Raw genomic sequence first — 26,243 nt, 5'->3', positions numbered from 1 at the left:
CAGATCACTCAGTTCTCAGTCTTCACTGAACACAGAGCAGTGACTGTCAGTTACCGCTCTCTACTCTGCTCCTCCAGCACTCACTGTGGCTGGCTTAGGCTCTCAGCACAGCCTTAACTATTGCAAAGTATTCTCTGATTGGACAAGGTGAAGATTATGATGTTATCGTCCTGTCTCTGACAGCGATGCCAACTACAGTGTTTTAGAGCCTTTCACAGGATTGGTCAGGTATGGTACATGCATACTCAAATGGTTTAGTCTGCAAGTCAGCCAACTTTTTCAACCAGGGTTCTGTGAAATCCTAGGGTTGCTAGAGGTTCCTTGAGCTGTGGCCAATTGACTCATTTGATAGTGCCTGTATAGTTCCGAGGCAAACACCGCTTGGAAGAGCCAACTGCACGTGGGCTGAGCCTACTTGTCCTGCACTTGGGGGGGTACCTCCTCTCGTGCACACGCTCATCAATGCCCGGGACTAGGTGGGACTGCTTTCATGTGAAAGTTAACATTAGGGTGGAACCCTGGCTTAGAGATGAGACATATACTGTGTGCAGTTGTGTAACATACAAAGTTCCTCTGTGAAGCGTATTATCCCATGTCACTGACACTTTCGCCAGATATTTCAATTAGGACACGGCTGAGCTTATGTCCTCTCCATCAGTACAACAAATCTGCCAACTCTCTCTCAGTGACAGCATGGGGTCCTGCCAGAACACATGCGTGCACTTACATGGGGACTCTGTATTGCAGGTTTGTTTCAGAATACATTTGGGAACTGATCGCTAGGGAGCAAGCTAAAATGCTGACCCCGGAGGACCTGTCACCCAAGCTTGGTACCACTCCTTGCTGGCTGGCTGGTGTTCACTTCCCACCAGTTCATGGTTACCCATGGTGACTACTCTCCCGATACTCCAGTTGAGTTGACCCTTTGTTTTGGCCATCCACTTCTAACTTGTGTGTGCCTTACAGTCATTGTTCTTCTGATATGCCAGGTAGCACCATGCACTCCTTTGAATAACTTCAGACCAGGCTCAGAAATTGTTAATGAAACTTTACTGAGCATTCAGCTGCACAGTTCACATTGTACATGAAGCAGTCCAGTCCTAACCAACTAATGCAGGCTGCCCGGGTTCACATCTTGCCCAAAAGAAGTCCATCAGGTCCATTTATGGAGGTTCCTAGTTCTAGGAAGAATCCCAACAGGGTGACCCAGAAAGGGGGGGTGCACATGCTCCAGTAGGACTACATGGGGCAACAGTACTGAGCATTCAGCTGCACAGTTCACATTGAACATGAAGCAGAGTCCAGCCCTAACCAACTAATGCAGGCTGCCTGGGTTCACATCTTGCCCAAAGGAAGTCCATCAGGTCCATTTATGGAGGTTCTTAGTTCTAGGAAGAATCCCGACAGGGTGACCCAGAAGGGGGGGGTGCACATGCTCCAGTAGGACTACATGGGGCAACAGTCCTTTCTCTGAAATCCTACATGGAAGAGAGAGAGAGAGCTTCTCTAAATCCCATGTCTTTATGTGTCTTACAACAGGGGGCAGGACTCAGAAAACCTGGGCAAGTTCTAAAACACTGTTAACCCCTTCCCATCCTGGGAAGCATGAACTAACTATATAGCTGCAAAGAGGAATGAATACATTAGCAGATTTAATGATACACGCATGACACCAATGATCTATTTAGCTGTCATTTAGGGGGGCATTCTTCCCACTGGCCACTAATGAAAGGGACTTTTTTACCCACTGACCCCCAGATGAATTGATTTTTGCAGGGATTTCCCAAGACCTAAATTGTTTCTTGAAGGATTACTCTAGGGTAAAAGGGCAGAGAGAGACTGCTAAATATGTATTCCTAATCGGTTTCTTGGTGATTGCCTAAACGTTTAAAAATACTATCCTTCAGCTTGATGGAAGTGCTTATGGCTTTTTTAGTTAGTTAGTAATCGTAGATACAGATGTGCTCACTGTGGACACAATGCCTCTTTTTGGACCTCATCAATGCAAATTAGTTAGAGTTTTATATGGCATGCCCCTTGACTTCGTCATATTGCAACTTTAGAGCACTAAGGCTGCATTCACAGCTGAGCCGATTGTCTTTGTTCGTTTTACAGGTTTTTTGTGAGTTTTCACAGACAGTTTGAAAGTTTTTGCAGGCATCTGAGGCTTGACCCTTTTTTACTATTACCTTTTTCCAATGGAAACCAAGGGCCAGATTCACGTAGGTGAGCGGCGGCGTAACGTATCGTAGATACGTTACACTGCCGCAAGTTTTCATCGCAAGTGCCTGATTCACAAAGCACTTGCGATGAAAACTACGCTGGCAGCCTCTGGCGCAAGGCGGGCCAATTCAAATGGGCGTGTGCCATTTAAATTAGGCGCGCTCCCGCGCCGGACCTACTGCGCATGCTCAGTTTTGCAATTCCCGTCGTGCTTTGTGCACCGTGACGTCATTTTTTCGAACGGCGACGCGCGTTGCATACTTCTGTATTCCCGGACATGTTACGCAAACGACGTTAAATTTTAAATTTCGACGCGGGAACGACGGCCATACTTTAGACAGCAATACGATTGCTGACTAAAGTTAGGGCACCCAAAACGACGACTAACTTTGCGACGGGAAACTAGACTAGCGGCGACGTAGCGAACGCGAAAATCTGTCGTGGATCGCCGTAACTCCTAATTTGCATACCCGAAGCTGGTTTACGACGCAAACTACCCCCAGCGGCCGCCGCGGTACTGCATCCTAAGATCCGACAGTGTAAAACAATTACACCTGTCGGATCTTATGGATATCTATGCGTAACTGATTCTATGAATCAGTCGCATAGATAGAAACAGAGATACGACGGCGTATCAGGAGATACGCCGTCGTATCCCTTTTGTGAATCTGGCCCCAAGTTACTAAGGGAGAAAAAAAAACTATGATGCATGTAGTTTTGTGTGGTTTTCACACTTTTTTAAACGCTCCCGTTGAAGTCTGTTTGGGCCAAAAAGGCTTGAATCTCCTAGCACAAAAGAGACTGTACTTTTTCAAGCTACAAGCTTCAAGCGACACTATGCTCAGTGTGAGCAGACACAATTTAAAACCAGGGGATTTTAACTGTTGAGTGTTTTGGAGCTAAAACCATGGTTCACATTGGTGCGATTTGACATTTAATTTCACATGTAAAATTGCATGTCAAATCGGCGGCAATTGCCGACAATGGCACTGTCCCAATCGGTGCGACGCTGCACTTGTGGCGTGGTACCGATTTCAAAAAGTAATTCCTGTACTACTTTTTGCGATTTCGGGTTTGCGATTTCCATTGACATCTGTGCAGAAACCCATGCATACTTGCACATTATGCAAGACTTTTCTTAAAATTAAGCCCTCCAGCACGAGGGCTTCCATTTTCACCCGGTCTTTCTTCTGGGTTGGCGGTTTTTAGCTACATACAGCCTTTAGAATTACTTTAAAGTGTTCACCCACACCTTTCTGATGAAGTAGTCATTGTTGGCACCAGGAAACACGTTGACAGGGTTTATATGTATTTTATGATCAATAAAGACCAACCCTTGCTATAAAAGATTCTCTATTCACTTCCATATGGGTGCCAATGCAGAGCATTAACTGTTTTTGGGGGCTTGTTTCCTTGCACACAGGATTGCAGGAGGCTCATTTTTACAACATCATTTTGTATTTGTAATACTTCCTGTTTCTCTTTCTGTGAGAAGCAATAAGAGACCTTAGTCTAGTTTAGTAACTAGTTGTCCCAGAACGTATCATTGCCAGTGACAAAGTGCTTTAAAAGGAAACATATAGTGGGCAATATACAGGGCGTGCCATTGCAGACCTCCTGCCTCTGGCTTCAATACATTTGTAAGATACTGGTACCTGGACCAAAATGTCAAAGCTTCTGATTTACATATTTGTTCTAAGCCAATGCCTTAGAAAGTGCTAAAGTCATTGAATGAACCAGTATTTTCAGAACAAGTCAGCAACATAGTACAACTTAGGTAACTGTTGAAGAAACTCTGTCACAAGTTTATTAGGGGTAAAATGACAGGTTCTCTTGAAAGAACAGCACCCTGCCCACTGATACTCAGCTTCCTTCTCTCCATTCCTTTGTAAGGCCTCGTACACACGATAGGTTAACCAGAGCACAACGGTCTGACGGACCGTTTTCATCGGTCAAAACCGATCATGTGTGGGCCCCATAGGTTATTCAACCTTCGGTTAAAAAAAAGCCAACTTGCGTTAAAATTTAACCGATGGATTGCTAGCCGATAGGTCAAAACCGATCGTTAGTATGCAAAACCATTGGTTAAAAATCCTCCCGTCATGCATCCAATCACAGCGCCTGTCATTTCAGCCAATCAGGTGATGGGTAACAGACCCAAGCACCTGATTGACAGAGAGGCGGTTTAGTGTTAGAAAAACGTATGAATATTCAAACGTTTTTCTAACACAGGTGGGGGAACTGCAAGCGCCAAGCATGACGCTTGCAGGTCATCTTTTGGCACGTCTATTAGAGCCTATTGCTCTAATCAGGTGCTTCTGAAACATCCCTTGCCACTGTAATTTAGGGCCCTGGCATCCGGGAGCAGGGCCGGGCGTCTGAATAGCAGCGAGTGGCAGCGGCGGCCATGGGATAGATCCATTGGTCATAGAGGGGATGGCCAGAGAGAGGGGACGGCGCCCGTAGAGAAAGGATTTATACAAATAAATCAATGCTGATAACTGTAAGCAACTCTGCCATTGTTAAATGGTTTGTCTCATTCCTGTAAACAGATACATCTGGTAGAGAGATTGTTCTTTTAAAATACAACAGACCTACTGGCTGGATCACCAGGTGAAAATAAAGGGGGAAAAAAAGAAGAAAACTGAGGCCGCGTACACACGGTCGGACAAAACCGATGAGAATGGACCGAGGTTCAGTTTCATCGGTCCAAACCGACCGTGTGTATAGCCCATCGGTCTGTTTTCGTTCGGTCCAAAATTTTAAAACATGCTTTAAAATTGAACCGATGGACCGCTGCCCGATCAGTCCAAACCGATGGTCAGTACAGAAAGCATCGGTTCAAAACCCGCGTATGCTCAGAATCAAGTCGACGCATGCTTGGAAGCATTGAACTTCGTTTTTTTCAGCACGTTGTGTTTTACGTCACCGCCTTCTGACACGATTGGTTATTTAACCTATGGTGTGTAGGCGTGACGGATCATCAGTCAGCTTCATCGGTTAACCTAAGACAACAGTCCTTCAGACCGTTGTCCTCTGGTTAACCTATCGTGTGTACGAGGCCTTAGAGTCAGGAGTCTAATGCTCGCCATTCAAACAAACATTTGTACTAAAATTTTCATCAGTACAGTTGATTTTTTTGTTAGATGTAGTTCAAAAGTACTTCAAAAAAAGTTTGCTTTTTAAGATAGATTTTAGAGTGAATGAACTTTCCCGATTGAAAACCATATTCACTGTTATGCTGCGTACACACGATTGGATTTTCCATCGCAAGCTTGGCTTGCATACACACTGTCACACAAAAGTTCTCTGGACTTTTAACTGTCAAGAACGCGGTGACGTACAACACTACGACGAGCCGAGAAAAATTAAGTTCAATGCTTCCGAGCATGCATCGAATTATTTCCAAGCATGCGTCGAAATTTTGCGGGTCTGAATTGCTACAGACAATTGTAATTTCCGATTGGATTTTTTTCTGTCTGAAAATTTGAGAGCTAGCTCTCAAATTTTTGTTGCTGGAAATTCCGACAGGTTGGCCCCCTGTACAGACGACCGAACATGTCTGCTGAAACTGGTCCGCGGACCAGTTTCAGCAGACATGTTCGGTTGTCTGTACAGCCGAGCGGACAGGATTCCAGCATACATTTGCCCGCCGGGCCTTTTTCCAGCGGGCAAATATTTCCAAACTTGTTTAGAAACAGCCCGCTGGAATCCTGTCCGTCGGACATGTTCGGTCGTCTGTACAGACCTACCGTACATGTCCGAGCGGCCGCCATCCCTCGCATGCGTCGAATTACTTCGACGCATACGTGGAAGCATTGAACTGGCAGGGCCGCGCATGTCGCCGCGTCATCATCGTGGCGACGGCGCGGCATCATCGCCGCGTATCGAGTACACGCGGATTTCTGTATGATGGTGTGTACAGCCATCATACAGAAATCCCCGGGCAGACATGTACGCTGAAAATGGTCCGGCGGAACGTTTTCATCGTACATGTTTGCCCGTGTGTACAAGGCCGAAAAGTCCGATTGGAGCATACACACGGTTGAAATTCCCAACCAAAAACTCACATCAGACTTTTCTTGTCGGAAATTCCGACTGTGTGTATGGGGCATTAGAAATGTATTTGTTCACAAAAAAATTCTATCCTGCCCCTTTGAATTTTCTCGTCATTGCTGTTGAAAATGAACATTGATTTGACCCAATAACCATTAGGAAGTCAAACAAACATTCTCAAAACTAAACTAAAAATAAAAGGAGCCGTGGTTGTCTCAGGGCTAAATATTCATTCTGACGGGAGATCAGTGGGAATGCATTAATTACGGAGAATAAGAAAACTCTAAATCTAATTGTTGTTTCTCATTTCTATCTTGCAGAGCGGAATGATGAAAGAATCTGAACTGAGCAAGATTCCAGCCCAACGACCTCCACCTCAAGGTTGTTTGCAGTACATTCTCGACTGTAATGGCGTTGCAGTAGGACCAAAGCAAGCCCAGGCTGTGTGAGGGGTTGTTGAAGAGGGAGTCTAGCCAAACAAAAAAAAAACAAAAAAAAATCCAAAATTTTGTGCAGTTCTTGCCATGTTTCAGTGCTGACCTGGACTGTGTTTTTCTATGCAGTGTCCCCTCTTTGTCTAGTCCGTCTCTTCCTTCTGTTTGCTCCTGTGATGCTACTTCTCTATCTCCATTAACCTTGTGATTCCAAGCTGATGTTAATAGTATACACAGAATTGTGCCTCTTTCAAGTCCAACCTGACTGTTTATTATGACTTTTTTTAATGTTTTGTGGGGAATAATACCTGACTCCAGTTTCATAGTTTGGGTGTGCGTGCGTATGAGAACACGTGATCTGAACACGACCATTTGCATGACATGGTTAGGAAGCCCTATTCATTATAAATACAGGCTTATCGGAATCCTTTGATTCTGGGACTTTTTTAATTTTATAGAACTTGCCGTCATTGTACTTGTAGGCATGGGTAGACATTGTAATCATGGACTTTAGTACCGTCTGTTCTGTGACTTCATAAAAGAACAATCTCATGCAGGTGTGTGTATATATTTTTTTTTTTTGCAATCTTGTGTAAGTGTGATTTGCACGGATAGGCCACTAGTGCAATATTTGTGAACAAGTGTAAAATGTTTCTTTGTAGTCCATATTTTTTTGTCCTGGCTTGTTTGGCTTTGTAAGAGTACCAAGCAAGTGATTGAACATTCCTGTAGCTAAAAGATTGTGAGTTCCTCACATTACTTTTATTTGTTGTCAGACTGAAATGTAAATATGATTGAGAAGTTCCGATTATATATGTTGACTTCTCTTACATGTATCTCTCAATAGCCATAATGAGTGATGTGACTCACATAGTTTTTTAGCTTTGCACTACCCAAAGAGGCAATAGGCAATCATGCTGCTCTTAGAATTTATGGGTACAGCTGCTACTGCCTTTCAGTCTTGTGTTGATTCAAAGACTATAATATCTTATGAAAGGGTCAGCAACATATAGGTTCATATAAAGAATGTGGGGGCAACTACCCCTGTAAAGAGACTTCCTATGAGGAGGTATATGAGTTTTATGAGGTCTATGAGTTGGGTAACCGCTGATATTTTTAAATATATACTGTATATCTTACCACAACTCATTCTTAATTCTAGTGTGCAGAGTTTTACGCTGTTAGAATGGATATTTCTTAGTTGTCTGAGACAACAGAAACACCACACTGCATGTTATTAGTTTTTTTTTGTTTGCTAAGTGGAATGTAGAATTATATTGTTACATTCAATTACTAGTGTGATGTGTGTGCTCATGAATTTGTCAACTGATGCTGTTGTTTGGTCAACTGCTCAATGTGGTCGCTGGTTAAATGCTTTTATTAGTCACTTGGCTACCCAGCCATAATAACTGTTGAGTATTGGCAGAAATGTTTTCTGATTGTGGTCTATCAAGTGTCATCTAGGAAGGACAGTACAAGTTTATACTTGCATGTTGGCCGCCAATTACAATATATGGCCAAAGGTATGTAGACGCCCGACCATCACATCTTTATGAATACGTTGGACTTCCCATTCCAAAACCATGACCATTAATATAGAGTTATCCTCCCTTTGTGGCTTTAATATCCCCCACTCTTCTGGGAAGGCTTTCCAAAATATTTTGGAGTGTATCTGTTGCATTTTGAGCCCATCAGCCAAAGGAGCATTTGTAAGGTCAGATACTGATAATCAAAAGACAGGGCTTGCATTGGAGTTCCAGTGTATCCAATGGAATTTAATATGGTTGAGGTCAGGGCTGAATATAGAATACTCAAGTTTCTTACACCAGACTCGTCAAATCATGTCTTTGTTAACCATAGCTTTTACATACAGAGGCACAGTCATGGTGGAAAAGAAAGGGACCTTCCCCAAACGTCATGGTTGTTTAAAATCTCTTTTTATCCTGTAGTAGTACCCTACTACTGGAAACACATGAACTCAATCATTTGGAAGGGTGTTTGCATACTTTGGGCCATGTAGGTAAGTGGAATGCTCAGGTGTACATAAGTGTTTGGCCATTGGCTTTATTCAGTAATGTAGCCAATGAGAATTCTGGATGTACTGAATAAGATATGTCCTATTGTGCAATCTCCTGCCTCTTTCTCCCTTTCTTCAACATTCTCCTAAAAACATGTTACTCATAGATATAGCTAATGGTATAAAAAGTTACACGGTAAATAGCCTTATCCTTATTTGCTTCAGACCGTACTACTGTTTGATTATACCAACGCCAAAGTTTCAGCATGCTGAATGGGCAGGAGATGGTACCAGGACATGCATGTCTCAACTTGCACCTTTTTGTACAGGAAAGAACAAATGAGAGGGGCAGCAAACAGAATGGTTTAGTACGGGTGCTGGCAAGGGTGACTTTTGGCACTATTTGTGAAGCACCATTATTTAGACTTGCTATCTTAGGATTCTATCATACTTTTAAAGGCATCCCTTTTTTATGCCCTCTATTCATATATATTTTTTGTTTAATAATTCTGAGGTTGAACATTTGTGCTATATTGATTGTGGGTCACAGCCACATTCATTTCACTGTCTGTATCGTGATGACTTGTTGAATGTTACAAATGCTTGCTGTCATTCTGCTGCTCCATTAAAAGGCCTACATCTTTAGAACAACATCATCTAAGGGCTGATATCACTGTCCAGTGGTAGAATACATGACACTTCCGCTCGAAACACATTCTTTCACCTCCCATATCTTGAAAATCGGGGAGGAGATACAAAAACGGGCTTGAGGAATACAATTGTTTGGGTTTACTGTACAACAAAGATCATCCCACATCCTTTTTATTGTGCCTGAATTAATAATTAAATAGTGATTGTAGATTCCATTACTGTGGTTAAAGGGTTAGTTGTACCAAATCTGATTGCTCAGTTATGCCTGGGTGCTGGTGAGAATAATTGTTGCATATTATAAATGTAGAGGACCACAGCACAGAGCTCACCCCTTGGATGTTCTTACTCTGTTCTCTCCGCTTTATAGCCATAATTTATCCTGCCCAGTGCTTAATGAAGGTACTATCCTGATCCTTCAAGCAAGAGCTACAAGGGCAATTTTCATGAACTGAATACCGCTGCTAAGATCAATAGAATTTATTTGATATGAGTAATGATCAATTGAACAGATGGAACAATAGACTTTTTACAGTTTAAATTACATAAAATGTAGTAGCCAATAATCTCATACCAGCAAACAATGCTCCAATTGTGCGCAATTTATCTCTGCGACATGCTTCTTGCGTAGGTGTAGCTTGCTGCATAGGGAGCTATTTGTTCTATTGTATCTGTTCAGCTTTGGATGGCTTTTCTTCCATCATCCACGTAGCTCTAGCCTGAGGATTCCATGGTACTGCTGCAGAGACACTAGCAGGGAGAGCATGACATGGGGTAATCTCTTTGATGTCGGTCCACTCAAATGATGGAACCTACTAGTGTTTGCTGTAAACTGAGTTGTTTTTGGCAAATTTACGTTTTGACAGCTGTATCAGTTTTTTTTTCCGGAGACGTTAAACCTTGCTATTGCCATTAAATAGTGTCAGTTTTTCATCTTATGCTCTAATCTGTTCATGCTTGTTTTGTGCGAATTCCACCGCCAGCCCATTATTGTTCGCTGTATACAATGTGGCAGTCAAAATAAGCCAAGGTGGGGAAAGCTAGTTCTCTATACCAGAAAGTGTTATTTTATAACTTATATAAATCTATGGACTGCCACTGGTAACATTTGAGATCATATTTCTGGCATGTAAGCATGTTTCAGTGCAGTGTTGTGGGAAGCAGGCCAGTCGTCTTAAAATGTAGATTCATGTACTTTTGGTTTTAGTAAAAAAATGTTTTTTGTTTCTGTTAGTTTTTTTTTTTTATTTGTACAAAGCCAGTTGTATGACACAGAGTACACGATGGATGTTTGACTGCAGTGATTAATGTGAAATATCTTGTACAGCTTAATGTGCAATAAAGGAAATAATATCTGCCTTCAGTGTATAGTTTCTGGACTGTTGGTATGCCCAATTCCTCAGTTAACTACGGGCACGCAGTTTTCTATTTTCAAAAATGCACATTCACAGTTAAAAAATAAAAATAAATGTTGCCCTTATAACTTGCAATGAAATGTTTTCCTTTAATGCCAATTGAACTGTCACTTGGATTAGGTGAAATTTGTTTTATAACAAACATTTCAATGATGCAAGTGACAGATTTTATCCCTCCATACTACTTTGTGATTGGTGGACTTACTGCCTGTTGACTGTCAAAAGCTTGTCAGTTGATTCAGCTAATCACACAACTGTGAGGCCTCGTACAAATGACTGAGTTTCTCGGCAAAAACCAGCAAGATATTTTTTTGCAGAGGAAACCGGTCGTGTGTACATTTTCGTAGAGGAAACTGTCGAGAAACTCGACGAGCTAAAAAGAGAGCAAGTTCTCTATTTCCTTGACGGGAATGGAGAAAATTGGCTTGTTGAGTTCCTCGACGGTCTAACAAGGAACTCGACGAGGTAAACTATGTGTTTCGCCCGTCGAGTTCCTCAGTCGTGTGTACGAGGCTTCAGAAGTAAAGGGTTTTATCCATTGTACAATGGAAACCAATGTTAAAGGTCAACTTGCACCAAAATGTAGGCACATCTTGGAAGCAACGAAAAAGGGCAGTTGGGTAGAACAACTAGATAACACAATTATTATTTCAAAACACACCTGAAAACTTTACCCATCTATGATTTATTGGAAAATATGGAAAAAGGTAACTGTGCTTTCAAATTAATGCATATGCAGTGAATAGACAAGCCGACCTGTAATTTAATGTTATGAAAAAGTATGTTTTCTTTTCAGTCTGCAGCTGCTGTAATTTTCAGTACAATTTGTACAATTTGGTGTATCAAACACCCTCCAGAAATGTCTTTACCTGCTTCTGTGATTGGCTCTCTGAGTGACAAACATTTTACAAAAATGTGAGGGTGTACTTACTTTTGTGAGATACTGTATTTCTCACAAAAGTAAGTACACCCCTCACATTTTTGTAAAAATTGTATTATATCTTTTCATGTGACAACACTAAAGAAATGACACTTTTCTACAATGTAAAGTAGTGAGTGTACAGCTTGTATAACAGTGTAAATTTGCTATTCCTCTTAAAATAACTCAACACACAGCCATTAATGTCTAAAACGCTGGCAACAAAAATGAGTACACCCCTAAGTAAAAATTCCTAAAATTGGGCCCAAAGTTCAAAATTTTGTGTGCCCACCATTATTTTCCAACGCTGCCTTAACCCTCTTGGTTATGGAGTTCACCAGAGCTTCACAGGTTTCCATTTGAGTCCTCTTCCACTCCTCCATGACGACATCACGGAGCTGGTGGATGTTAGAGACCTTGCGCTCCTCCGCCTTCCATTTGAGGATGTCCCACAGATGCGCAATAGGGTTTAGGTTTGGATACATGTTTGGCCAGTCCATCACCTTTACCCTCAGCTTCTTTAGCAAGGCAGTGGTCGTCTTGGAGGTGTTTTTGGGGTCGTTATCATGTTGGAATACAGCCCTGTGGCCCAGTCTCCGAAGATTATGCTCTGCTTAAGTGTGCCACAGTACATGTTGGCATTCATGGTTCCCCCCAATGAACTGTAGCTCCCCAGTGCCGGCAGCACTCATGCAGCCCCAGACACACCTGAGACCTTGTAACACTAATGAGTCACATGACAACGGGGAGGGGAAATGGCTAATTGGGTATAATTTGAAAATTTTCTCTTAGGGGTGTACTCACTTTTGTTGCCAGGTGGCTGTGTGTTGAGTTATTTTGAGGGGACAGCACATTTACACTGTTATACAAGCTGTACACTCACTACTTTACATTGTAGCAAAGTGTAATTTCTTCAGTGTTGTCACATCAAGAGGGTAATAAAATATTTACAAAAATGTGAGAGGTGTATTCACTTTTGTGAGATATTGTAGGTCAAATTGTAGGCACTAGGGAATTTGGTTTCAATGAGATACTCGCCAAGAGTTAAATACTTCTAGAGGGATGCCAACACTCTAGCTTATCTCATCAGAACATTGTGAGCGCACCAGGAGATTATAATGAACTAGATCCTCCCATTCAGAATCAGTCTGCAAAGGACATGGTGAAACATACTGTTATTTCTTCAGAGCAGAAAAAGGTAGGAGTCTGCTACAATAGTTGTTAAAATCATTGCAATTGGCAGGGATCCTCCACGGGGGATTGCTTCTTTTTGTTTTCTAAAAAAAAAAGTGTAATTACACTTGTAGATCGATGCAGCTATTGTAAGCAGTACTGCTTTACCAGTTCATTAAGGTTTTTCGTTCAGTTGCTACTACCTCTTGTGTTGATGTGCTGAGAGCTTTAGATAAATTCTCTAACTGTTTTAGCATTAAAGGGGTTGTAAAGGTACATTTCGTTTTCCTAAATAGCTTCCTTTACCTTAGTACAGTCCTCCTTCACTTACCTCATCCTTTGATTTTGCTTTTAAATGTCCTTATTTAGGGATTTTTTTTTTTTTACCTTTACAACCCATTTAAAGCAAATATAAAGATTAAAAAAAAAATAACTTTCCTGGTTGTAGCTGGTTTAAATACATTCAAAAATTGACCAAGAGCAAATATACAGTAAGAAGTAGAGTACAAACTCCTGATCTGAATACATGTTCGAGGCTAGCACCTCAGACAACAAGGAAATATTTTCAAAAGGCAATGAACAATGGCAGCAAACTTTTTTCTTGCCTTTAAAACATGATAGATGGTATATGGTAAGGGAGTCTCTAAGATTGTATTCAGACATCATGCTGCCCTAGGCACACATCGTTGATGACATTCTTTTGAAAAAGCTCTATTACTTGTATCCTGTGGTTATTTTAATACAAACTGATGTTAGAATGTGATATTGGAGGTAGCCTACAGTCTGGTTGTATGCAGAGCTATTTTTCAACTGCTTAGCTCACCAAACAAGAGCAATGAAAGATGGCTTCCTATTTTCTGAAATATTGCCTTTACTCCCTTCCTCTTACAGCTGTCTTAGTAAATTCAGCCAAATATGTCTTGAGGTGGGCAGAAAAGGGAAGCACAATTAGAAAAAAAATTACCATAGTTTGTAAGTTCTGAGGATTATGATTGCCCCCTTCTAACCTCGCTGCTTTAGGGAATGCCACACAAGTGCCCTAAAGTGAACCCGTGACCAGACTATGGACATTTAAGTATTTTCATATTTGTATTAGGCAAGAATGATTTTTAAAACAAGTTCACACTGATCTCTATACCTTCAGGCACAATGGAGCAATTCATCCTTAAAGTTCATAGCAGAAGCTTTGAAGTTGTCAACGTTGATCTTTCAGCAGCTCAGCTCCCCCTACTGTCCTTCCCAGAGCTCATTCTCTGTAAATACATTACAGATTTAAAGGCTGGAAGGCTGCTGAGTCACTTCTGGGAGAGGGGTGCAGTGTGAGCTGAGCTGGTTTAGACAAGGATGTTCTTCTGCTATGAATTGCTCCACAGTGCCTGTAGCTGTTAAGTTCAGTGAAGGTTTAGTTAAAAGATAATTTACTGCTTGCAACAACTTATATGCTCATATTCTGGCCACAGGTTCACCTTGAGATAATGATTGATGCCACAATTTACTGACTGTGCACGTGATATCTGCTGTAAAATAAATAATGCTTCTGGGGAAATAAGATTTCATCTTAATCTTAATTATGTTAACACTGTGATAAACACAACACACCAGCTTGATCCTATAGAATATTTATTCTTCTTGATCTGTTAAATTAATGTCTGATAGATACTTTTGAGTTTCGGTTTTAAATATAATCAATTGATCTTTTGGTATGTACAATGATCATTAGCAATTGTATTCCTCACCACCCACGGGGTTCAACAAAATTAACACTAACCAGATGCATTTGTGTACATTAACCTTAATCCCTTGCCGACAGCCCCCCTTCTCCCCAATTCTGCCCCCCCAACCCATCTGGCAAAAGGTGTTTATGTCTCTATCTAACATAAATTAAATATACCTTGTTGGGGAGGCAAACAAGGTATATTTAATAACTGTAATATGATTGTTATTTGTAGCTATGAAGGCATACTGCTTAAACTACTGTTATCCTTTAGTTTTAGACAACATTTCAGACTTAGCTAATCCGCCCTTTTTAAATATTTTATCTGCCAGATCAACTGCATAGTGTGAGGTTCTTCTAAAATTTTAACTTGATTGCGTAAGTAGGATCATCTTTTCTCATATGATCCAATCAGATAGCCAATCCAATAGACATAGCCCCACTCCCCTTCCCCAGCCCTAAAGCTGGGATTTGGCTCCCACCCCCACATCCTCAGGTCCAACAGCTCCAATTCCAGGGTCCGCCACCATTTAGTGTTTGATCCAGGGCTCCCCCGATCGCCCTTGTGGGATCAGGAAGGAATTTTTTTCCCCGGTCACGGTAGATTGGCACAGCACGGCCATGTTTTTTTTTTTCGCCTTCCTCTGGATCAAACGGGGAGGAAGATTTGTCGAGTGTTTTGTGATTTGGAAATCGCCCTTCCCAGCATCATTGAATACCTCCCCGATCAATTATAACTTTCCCCGGCGTTTTTCTGCGATTATGTCTAACCTGAGATACTCTGCAGAAATCATTTGGGGTCTAAAGCCATTCGCCTCAATATTACCAGCCGTCACCAAAAAAGCTCTAAGGAATGAGCAACTCTTAAGAATCAATCGACGATCGACAGTCAAAAATTACACGCATTTACCCCAACCTAAGCACATATCATGCGCTTTGGTTAATACAAGGTCGGCAGTAAAACACAGACAAGAAATCCATGATTTCATTCTACAAAACAATTTATATTGCCTCTTCATCACAGAAAGCTGGCTCACAGCTGACTGTAACACCATTCTGGGAGATTTGAGAATTATCGCATTCTAACAGAAAACAGAGTGGGGCAAAGAGGGGGGGGGCCTGGCGGTGATCCACAAGACTCACCTCTCGATCACTAAACCAGGCCTTCAGTACTCACTTCCATTCATGGAAACCCTCACTCTGCAACTGCAAACAAATCCCCAGGACACTGTTCACATACTCCTGTGCTATAGACCACCGGTCCAAAAACGCACCTGCTCATGTCATTGACAGAGTTCATCTCCACCTATACCCTAAACACCAAACATCTCCTGCTGCTTGGGGATTTTATCCTCTGGGCCAACTCCTCACAGGACCCCATTGCCGACGCCTGCATTGACCACTTGGAAGGATTAGGTCTGCAGCAACTAGTACAGGGGCCCACACATGCTTCAGGTCACACGCTCAATCTCATTTTCAGACAAGATCTGGAAATCAATATTCTGAAAAATGAGCCGCAACCATGGACTGATCACCATGCCATTAAATTCACAATCAACATAAACGCCCCCTCAAAAAAAACGGTAAAACCGGTGACAACACACTGGACTAGATCTCAGAAGAAGCTCCACTCAGAACTCTTCAAAACTACATTAGGGAACAAAATAAAAACAATCCAACTACATCAAACAGCCACAGAAACTCTTAATGCTATAAACAAGGCTCTGCTACAGTCAGCCGACTTAGTAGTGCCAAAACGCACAACGTGTATCCGGAAAAACAACTCCAGCTGGTTTAACGACCAGCTGTTGTTGCTAAAGCAAGAGCGCAGAAGAGCAGAAGCAGCCTGGAAAATAAGCTCTTCAGAGGAAAACCACACCATTTATAATATAATAACCAAAAAATACCATAAAGAAATCTTTATTGCCCAAAATTTTTTTTTTCCAATATTATCAACAATGCCCTAAACCGCCCCCGTGAACTCTTCAATCTAGTTACCAAGACCATTAACCCAGTCTGTCTAGAAGCCCCTAATTCTGATTCACAAGAATTTTGCAACAAATTATCGGATTATTTCATCAACAAAATTGAAAGAATCCGTGAAAGTATTCAGCAAAATACAACCTCCATCTACCCCCCCCCCCCCAAATCACAAACCTAATACCCACATAATTCCGCCACAATCATCTAACTTCACTCTAAAACCCATTTCCATCAATGCCACTAAAAATATCATCAGGACTCTGCGAAATAGCACAGCGCCTAATGATATCATCCCCACCAAACTGCTGAAAGAATGTGCCGATATTTTGGCTCCAGCTATCATGCAGCTCATAAACCAGTCATTCAAGGAGGGCGTGGTGCCACCCTTGCTGAAACAAGGTATAATCAAACCAATTCTAAAAAAAAACACCCTCGACCCCAAAGACCCAAACCACCGTTGCCCCATAACAGGCCTGAATGTCTTCTCCAAGGTAATGGAGAAAGAAGTTGTACAACAGCTACAACATCACTTAGACACCCATAAATTACTTGACCCATTCCAGTCCGGTTTCCGTCCAGGTCACGGGACAGAAACAGCACTGCTCAAAATATGGGATGACGCTCTAGAGGCCGCAGACAAAGGAGAATCTTGTCTTCTAGTACTGCTGGACCTAAGCGCAGATTTTGATACGGTTGACCACAAATTATTGCTGACATAGCTAGTCGAAGTAGCCGGAATTGCGGAATGTGATTTATCGTGGTTCTCCTCCTTCTTGGAAAACCGATCACAAATAGTGAAATTGGGCCCTTTCACTTCTGAAAAGTCCCCCAGGGATCCCCTCTGTCGCCTGTTCTTTTCAATATCTATCTCCGCCCGCTTTTTGAAATCATCAGCAACCAGAAGTTACTTTACCGCTCTTATGCAGATGACACACAACTATATTTTCGCATCTGCAACAAAAAGGATCATTATCTCGGTCTAGAGAAATGCCTTACTATGATAGAAAAGTGGATGACAAAGAGTTACCTTAAACTCAATGGCTCAAAAACAGAACTTCTCCTGTTTCAGGCCAATCGGAAGATTCATCCCGCAACAACATTGACGCCCCCGCCCATTCTGGGTCAATCCATCACCCCCAGCACCAAAGTCAAAAGTCTCAGGCCCCATACACACCATAGAATCTATCCGCAGATAAATCCGTGCAAACGGGTTTCAGCGGATAGATTCTATGGTGTGTACACTCCGTGGGATATTTATCCGCAGATAAATCTCCCCTGGGATGGATTTCCAGCAGATGGATATTTGCTGACATGCTCAACAAATCCATCTGCTGGAATCCATTCCAACGGATGGATCCGCTCGTCTGTACAGACTTACCGGATCCATCCGTCTAAAGGGATTCCCCGCACGCGTCGTAATGACTTGACGCATGCGTGGAATTCCTTATATGACAGCGTCGCGCCCGTCGCCGCGTCATAATAGCGGCGACGGCGCGACACGTCATCGGCAGAGGATTTCAGCGCGGATTTCAATGCGATGGTGTGTACACGCCATCGCATAGAAATCCTCTGAAATCTTTGAGAGGATTTATCCGCGGATACGGTCCGCTGGACCGTATCTGCGGATAAATCCTCTCGTGTGTATGGGGCCTCAGAGTCATCTTCGACACCTACATGACAAAGGATGCACAAATAGGGTCAGTAGTCAGCGGATCGCACCATCTGCTGCGCCTTCTACATAGACTCACTCCCTTTATCCCAAAAAAAGACATAGCAGTCGTGGTGGGAACAATTATCAACTCCAGACTTGACTATGCAAATGCCCTCTATCTTGGACTCCCAAAATACCAAATCACTCGTCTGCAAGTCGTTCAAAATACGGCCGCTCGACTTGTGACTGGGAAAAAACCATGGGAATCAATCTCACCTTCGCTGAGATCCCTTCATTGGTTGCCCGTAAAAGACAGAATCACTTTCAAAGCTCTCTGTCTAACGCATAAGTGTATTCTGGGAAATGCCCCCAATATCTATGCGAGAAACTAAAGGCTCACAACCCCAATCGCATTCTGCGATCCACCAACCAAAATCTACTCCAGATACCCAAGGCCAGATACAAGTCCAAAGGAGAACGAAGATTTGTGGTCCAAGGACCCAGGCTATGGAACGCTCTACCAACCACCATCCGATTGGAGGTAAACCACCTGGCCTTCAGGAGAAAGATCAAGACCCATCTTTTCTGGGCCCAGGGAATGGATACCAAGCGCCCAGAGGCGATTCAGTTCGCATGTGTTGTGCTATATAAGTTTCTCACTCACTCACTCAGATCTGAAAATAAATCTTAAAAAAATCGGTGTGAAGGGAATAAGTAATAATTACATCAGCAGAGACTATACCGGTATACTGTATACAGGGTGTCCCAAAAGTCGGCATACATAGGAAAAATGAGAAGTTGTAGCTAAATGTACCTTTATTTACAAAATATTTATTACAACATTTTTACAAAATGTTTGCAAAATATTTTCTACGAATTGGCCTCATTTCGAATGAGTTCCTTTAAATCAGGGGTAGGCAACCTGGGGCCATGAGCGATTGCAAGGCTGGCAGTTACAATTAATCCCAAAGGCATGATGGGACTTGTAGTTCTGCAACAGCTGGAGGGCCCCAGGTTGCCTACCCCTGCTTTAAATGATCCTTGTTTCTAAACTTTTCCTTGTATACCAAGGATTTTAAGTGTAAACACACCTTCCCCATTCTTCACAGTGGCACTGTCATTGATCGTCTGTTCCCTGATATAGGGAAAGACGATCAATGACGTCACACGTCCAGCCCCAGCCCCCTTCAGTTAGAAACACATATGAGGTCACACTTAACCCCTAGTGGTTAACTCCTAAACGGCAATTGTCATTTTCACAGTAATCAATGCATTTTTATAGCACCTTTTGCTGTGAAAATGACAAGGGTCCCAAAAATGTGTCAAAATTGTCCGATGTGTCCGCCATAATGTTGCAGTCATGAAAAAAATTGCTGATTGCTGCCATTAGTAGTAAAAAAAAATATTAATAAAAATGCCATAAACTATCCCCTATTTTGTAAACGCAAAAAATTTTGCGCAAACCAATCGATAAACGCTTATTGCGATTTTTTTTACCAAAAATAGGTAGAAGAATATGTATCGGCCTAAACTGAGAAAAAAAAAAAGTTTTGTTTTTATCTTTTTTGGGGATATTTAGTATAGCAAAAAGTAAAAAACAATTGCATTTTTTTCAAAATTGACGCTCTATTTTTGTTTATAGCGCAAAAAATAAAAACCTGCAGAGGTGATCAAATACCACCAAAAGAAATCTCTATTTGTGGGAAAAAAAGGATGCCAATTTTGTTTAGGAGCCATGTCGCACGACTGCGCAATTGTCGGCTAAAGGGGAGAGCGGAGAAAAGACACAGCGGTCCCTGCACAGTGTGCGGGGACCGCCCTGTCATCCGCCGGCTCAGCGAGGATATACGGAGCGATCCCCGCTGAGCTTACGGACACACGGAGGCAGATCATTACTGATCCGCCCCGTGTGAAAGGGCCCTAAAACTCACAAGTGCTTTTTTACCACTACTATTCCTTTATTTTGGCTTTTGAAATGTATAAATGCAGCAATTTAAAATGTATATAAAAGCTTTAGCACTGGGAAATAGTTTTTGAATGATAAAAACGAGGGAGGATGACAGAGCAACAGATGGACTTTGTTCCAAATCAGGGACAGTTGGGAGATATGCTTTTACAGGTAAAGTCAACATTTGCATATAATGTCTGCTCAGCTGCCTGTCCCTATATCTTGCTAACGATTTCACTGAAAGTAACCTATGATTTGGCATTTTGTCATCACAATCTCAGTTTAAATTGCCAAGTTTTTTGATTTTCTTAGTTTGGAAGGCCCAGATTATTTCATCTTCCTAATCACTCTCAGCAATTCCGTTAGTTCTGGATTTTACCAGTACAAGTGAAACTTCAGTAGTTTCTCAAACAGCAGAATCAGCAGCAGCAGCTTGCTCAGACCACATGCAGACATTTCATATCGGCCACAATGTTCTTCTAAACTAAGGAAGCAGAAGCACTTCAAATATATGACATTTTACAAATCTGCTGACCAACTTAATGAATTTCACAATCCTGCACTAAATATACAATACAGTATGTCAACTGCAACGATGCCAGCTTGGGTCATGATGATATTAAAATAATTTTTTCTATTGTTTGAATCATGTACCACAAGTTATTTAATTATCAAATGACAGCTAAATAAAACTCTATAAGGGGAACTGGGTTTATTATCCATGTGGATGAGTTTCCAGATCAACCCAAAGGCCAAGTCAAAGGTCTCACAAACTCTCTTGCATTCTACTTCTAAGAGGAAAACATAAAGAAGGCTTTGCTGGTAGCCTCTTGCCTCTTAAAGTGGGTGTAAACCCAGAGGGCCAGATTCTCGTACAGCCGCGTATCTTTGAGCGGGCGTAACGTATCCTATTTACGTTACGCCTCCGCAACTTATACGGGCAAGTGCAGTATTCTCAAAGCACTTGCTCCGTAAGTTGCGGCGGCGTAGCGTAAGCCCGCCTAATTCAAATGTGGAGCAGGGGGGCGTGTTTTTTTATGTTAATCACTCGTGACCCGACGTGATTGACGTTTTTCACGAACGGCGCATTCGCGCCATCCGTGGACATATCCCAGTGTGCATTGCTCCAAATTTGCTGCAAGGACGTATTGGTTTCGACGTGAACGTAAATTACGTCCAGCCCCATTCACGGACGACTTACGCAAACAACGTAAAATTTTCAAATTTCGTCGTGGGAACGACGGCCATACTTAACATTGGTACGCCGCATATACGCCTCATATAGCAGGGGTAACTTTACGCCGGGAAAAGCCTAACGTAAACGGCGTATCTGTACTGCGTCGGCCGGGCGTACGTTCGTGAATTTGCGTATCTAGTTGATTTACAGATTTTGACGCGGAAATCAGCGTACACACCCCTAGCAGCCAGCGTAAATATGCAGTTAAGATCCGACCGCGTAAGAGACTTACGCCTGTCAGATCTAACACAAATCTATGCGTAACTGATTCTAAGAATCAGGCGCATAGATACGACGGCACAACTCAGAGATACGACGGCCCAAAATGATTTTTTATTTTTTTTGATGTCACAATGTAGAGTATAAGATTTCCTATCATCTGTGTCCAGTCTTGCCACGCAGAGTTAATCCAGCTATGAGCAATCCTCTTTTATTGTTCAGTGAAAATTAACAGAGTTCCAGATAAAAACCTGTCTAAATAAAAAGTCCTTTCCTCTTTCCTTGCTTTGAGTGACAGGTTATTTACATATCTAGCTCGGACATGTTTATCATATGTTATTGTTCACTGAACACATTCTCATGGGATTTAGGGTTTGTGTCTTGTTATGTTTATCATAATATGAGGTGATCCACAGTATAAAAAGTGAGAAATCCCCCCCTCCCCCACATAACACATCCTGGTAATATACAATGAACTGTAGATCACCTCATATTATGATAAACATAGCATAACATATGATAAACATGCCCAAGCTAGATATGTAAATAACCTGTCACTCAAAGCAAGGAGAGAGGAAAGGACTTTTTATTTAGACAGGTTTTTATCTGGAAGTCTGTTGATTTTCACTGAACAATAAAAGAGGATTGCTCAGAGCTGGATTAACTCTGTGTGGCAAGACTGGGCACAGATGATAGGAAATCTTATACTCTACATTGTGACATAAAAAAAAAAAAACATTTTTTGGGTTTACATCCATTTTAATAAAATAAAAACATAATAAAAGCCATCAAAATGATATTTAAAAATACTTATCAAGGACCCAGCTTTTGCCCTCTTCCTGGAAACGCTGGTGCCTTTATTGTGCTTTCTGGGAAAAATTAAGGCTTGAAATCCCGTGAGAATGCATACTAATACACTGCAGGAACACATTCTCATGGGATTTCGAGTTTCTGTTCTTCCCTTGGAGATCTTCGCTCAGTGGCCCTCTGGGAACCACACAGCTAACTCACCACAATTTTCTGTTTTTCCTGAATACCTGTACTGCAATGTCCATTCATCCCTATGGAAAGACTTTAAAGGGGTTGTAAAAGTACATTTTTTTCCCTAAATAGCTTCCTTTACCTTAGTGCAGTCCTCCTTCACTTACCTCATCCTTCCATTTTGCTTTAAATTTGCTTATTTCTTTTGAGAAATCCTCACTTCCTGTTCTTCTGTCTGTAGCTCCACACAGTAATGCAAGGCTTTCTCCCTGGTGTGGAGTGTCGTGCTCGCCCCCTCCCTTGGACAACAGGAGAGTCAGGACGCCCACTAACACACAGCTCCTTTCTCTATCTGCAACGTAGAGAGCGTCCTGACTCTCCGGTAGTCCAAGGGGGGGGCGAGCATGACACTCCACACCACACCAGCCTTGCATTACTGTGTGGAGTTACAGACAGAATCAAAGGAAGTGAGGATTTCTCAGAAGAAATAAGGACTTTTAAAAGTAAAACCGAAGGATGAGGTAAGTGAAGGAGGACTGCGCTAAGGTAAAGGACGCTATTTAGGGAAAAAAAATTGTACCTTTACAACCCCTTTAAGTCTTTGGTCATTCCATAGGAATTATAGTAGATCATAGATTTTGTAGGCTTTGGAGTAGAACTTGTGTGGTGACATAAAGATGATCCGCACAATCATTTCTGCTCTGCTTTCTGCTCTAAAATAAGAGGATCAGAGACATACACAGGCAAGACCTGTAAGGTTTCATTCACACATCCTAAATCGGCCATGGTGGGCCAGGTATACTGAAGATACGTGCAACCAGGATCCCAGGTGTTCTGATCAGTGGTTGCCGCTTAGCAGCCTGTACAACTCAGTAACAGAAAGAAACCGGGACTGTCCAAGGCTATAAGCATGTATATATCCACACATCCAGCAGTTAACTATAGTTGGAAACAGATGTCCGACGCTGGAAGTATATAGATTGTGTCCTGTCCCTAATTGCAGGGGACTGCTGGATGCGCAGACATATGAGGATACATGCTTACAGCTGCAGACAGTGCTGGCTCCTTACAGCCTGTCATTTAGTTGTACAGGCTGAGCGGCCGAACTTATTAGAACACCTGGGATACTAGCCACAGGTATCTACAATATACTTGGCGCACCATGGCTAATTTGGGACGTGTAAATGAGGCCAGATGCCTTGTACACGCGACCGGTTTTCCTGGCAGGAAAACTGCCATGAGAGCTTTTGGCCAGGAATCCCGGCCGTGTGTGTGCTCCATCGCAGTTTTCCCGACAGGAAAACCGCTGGGAATCCCGGCAGGAAAAAAGAGAATGGGCTGGATTCAGGTACATCCGCGCATTTTTACGGCGGCGCAGCATGTCGTATTTACGCTACGCCGCCGTAAGTCATTGAGGCAAGTGCTGTATTCACAAAGCACTTGCCTCCTAAGTTACGGCGGCGTATCATAAATGGCGCCGGCGTAAGCGCGCGTAATTCAAATGAGGATGAGGGGGCGTGTTTTATGTTAATTACTGGTGACCCGACGTGGAATTTCCCAGTGTGCATTGCTCCAAAGTACGCCGCAAGGACGTCATTGCTTTCGACGTGAACGTAAATTACGTCCAGCCCTATTCGCAAACGACTTCCGCAAACGACATAAAAAATTCAAAATTTAAAGCAGGAATGACGTCCATACTTAACATTGCGTACGCCTCATAAGAGCAGGAGCAACCTTACGCCGAAAAAGCCTAACGTAAAAAAATAGCGCCGGGCGTACGTACATTTGTGAATCGGCGTATCTAGGTCATTTGCATATTCTACGCTGAAAACGACGGAAGCGCCACCTAGCGGCCAGCGTAAATATGCACCCTAAGATACGACGGCGTAAGAGACTTACGCCGCTCGTATCTTAGCCTAATTTAAGCGTATCTGGTTTCCAGAATACGCTTAAATTTACGACGCCGTAGATTCGGAGTTATGACGGCGTATCTACTGATACGCCGACGTAACTCTCTCTGAATCTAGCCCAACATGTTCTCTTTTTTTCCTGCCGGGATTCCCCTGGGGTTTTTAAGCCAGCAGTTTCCCTACCGGGAAAACCTGCGGTGGAGCATACACACGGCCAGGTTTCCCGACCAAAGGTCTCATGGCAGTTTTCCTATCGAGAAACCCGGCCGTGTGTAGGGGGAAAAAGCTACCAAGCAGGTTCTCGGTTTTCCAGGCGGACTTTTTACCGCCGGGAAAACCGATCGTGTGTACAAGGCATAAGTGTAAACTCTTCTTTAAGTTCTCCTTTACTACTTCAAGAACCTGTAGAAGCAAAAGAAGGAAAACAATTATAAATGGTTATTCCTCAGCAAGGAATAATGCTAGGTTGGAAATACTGTACTGTATGTCTTCAGTTTTGCAGAGGCTGAATTTCAACACTTTGCGTGGACTCTAACCTTTCTATCTGTGTAGACCCGAGTCTGACCTTTTTATTGTAATTTAAAGCAGTAAGCTATTTTTACATCTCAGCAATAACCATTACCCAGCGCTCAGTCAAACAAATTGTTATCTCTAGTGCAGGTATGTAGTATGAGAGTAAACACCCACCAAGGCTTAATGTTGTGTAAATAGGCGCTAGAAAAAGGACTGGGAAAGTTTTATATCTCCTGAAAGTTATTAAATGTAATGACATCATGGTGTAGTAAGACCAGTAGAACTGGTGAATGTGATGCATGATGCAATGTCGATACAAGCCTGTGACAATGTCAGTTTTAAGATCATTATTGCAGGATGTTGTATTGTGCAATACTTTGCCAGGCAACAATGTGATTCTGTATTTTGGTCAAATATGTACAATGATTAAATCATCAAGGCACATGTCTTTTAGATATGATATTTCAGCTAAACTCCTGAATGAGCCAAACTGATTTACTTTATGGACAGAAAATGGGGAAAGGGTAACAAACCCTGGGACTTTTAAGGTGTCGGATTGAATAAATCATATAAACATAGTAAAAAACAATTTTTTTATTTAACAAACTTAGAAATTAAAATTTAGATAACATATTGCCATCCCAAAGAACATGATACGCTCCAAAAATAGTCGAAGACCTGTGCCGGAATGCTCTACATGTTTCGCTCTAATCGAACTTCATCAGAAGCTGTACAGGTAATGCTGACAATCACTAAGGAATGGAGCAGTATATATATACATTAACAAATATTTCTAAATATACTAAAATTATTAGATAGACCATCACAACCAAGGTATGTAGTTATACAATCAATAATTGCAAAATCAATAAATTCGCATGTTTTAGTACTGAAATGTTTCGCTCGATTAGAGCGAAACATGTAGAGCATTCCGGCACAGGTCTTCGGCTCCTTTTGGAGCTTATCATGTTCTTTGGGATGGCTATTTGTTATCTAAATTTTAATGTCTAAGTTTGTTAAATAAAAAAAACGTTTTTTACTATGTTTATATGATTTATTCAATTCGACACTTTAACACGGGGGTTCACCCTAAAAATAAATTCTAACATTACATTTAGCTCACTACCGATATTGACAGTATGCAGATCTTTTTTTTTGCTGTACATACCTCGTATAGCTATTTTCTTAGCTGGCTTCTGGGT

At 42.1% G+C, this 26,243-nt stretch overlaps 1 protein-coding gene across 1 annotated transcript in view; it reads left to right on the top strand.

The window, feature by feature from the left end:
• The window catches only part of SYN2 (synapsin II), a 393,026-nt gene extending 382,289 nt beyond the window's left edge, over positions 1 to 10,737 (top strand). The window contains exon 11 of the mRNA XM_040359324.1: positions 6,600 to 10,737. Coding sequence (XP_040215258.1) covers positions 6,600 to 6,728 — 129 coding nt within the window. The 3' untranslated portion in view covers positions 6,729 to 10,737. The remainder of the gene's footprint in view (positions 1 to 6,599) is intronic.
• Positions 10,738 to 26,243: the final 15,506 nt, after the last annotated feature.

This window comes from Rana temporaria, chromosome 7 (assembly GCF_905171775.1).
Source record: "Rana temporaria chromosome 7, aRanTem1.1, whole genome shotgun sequence".
In the NCBI taxonomy this organism is placed as follows: domain Eukaryota; kingdom Metazoa; phylum Chordata; class Amphibia; order Anura; family Ranidae; genus Rana; species Rana temporaria.
Note: the sequence above shows the minus strand (reverse complement) of the source record. Positions and strands in the feature narration are given on the sequence as shown.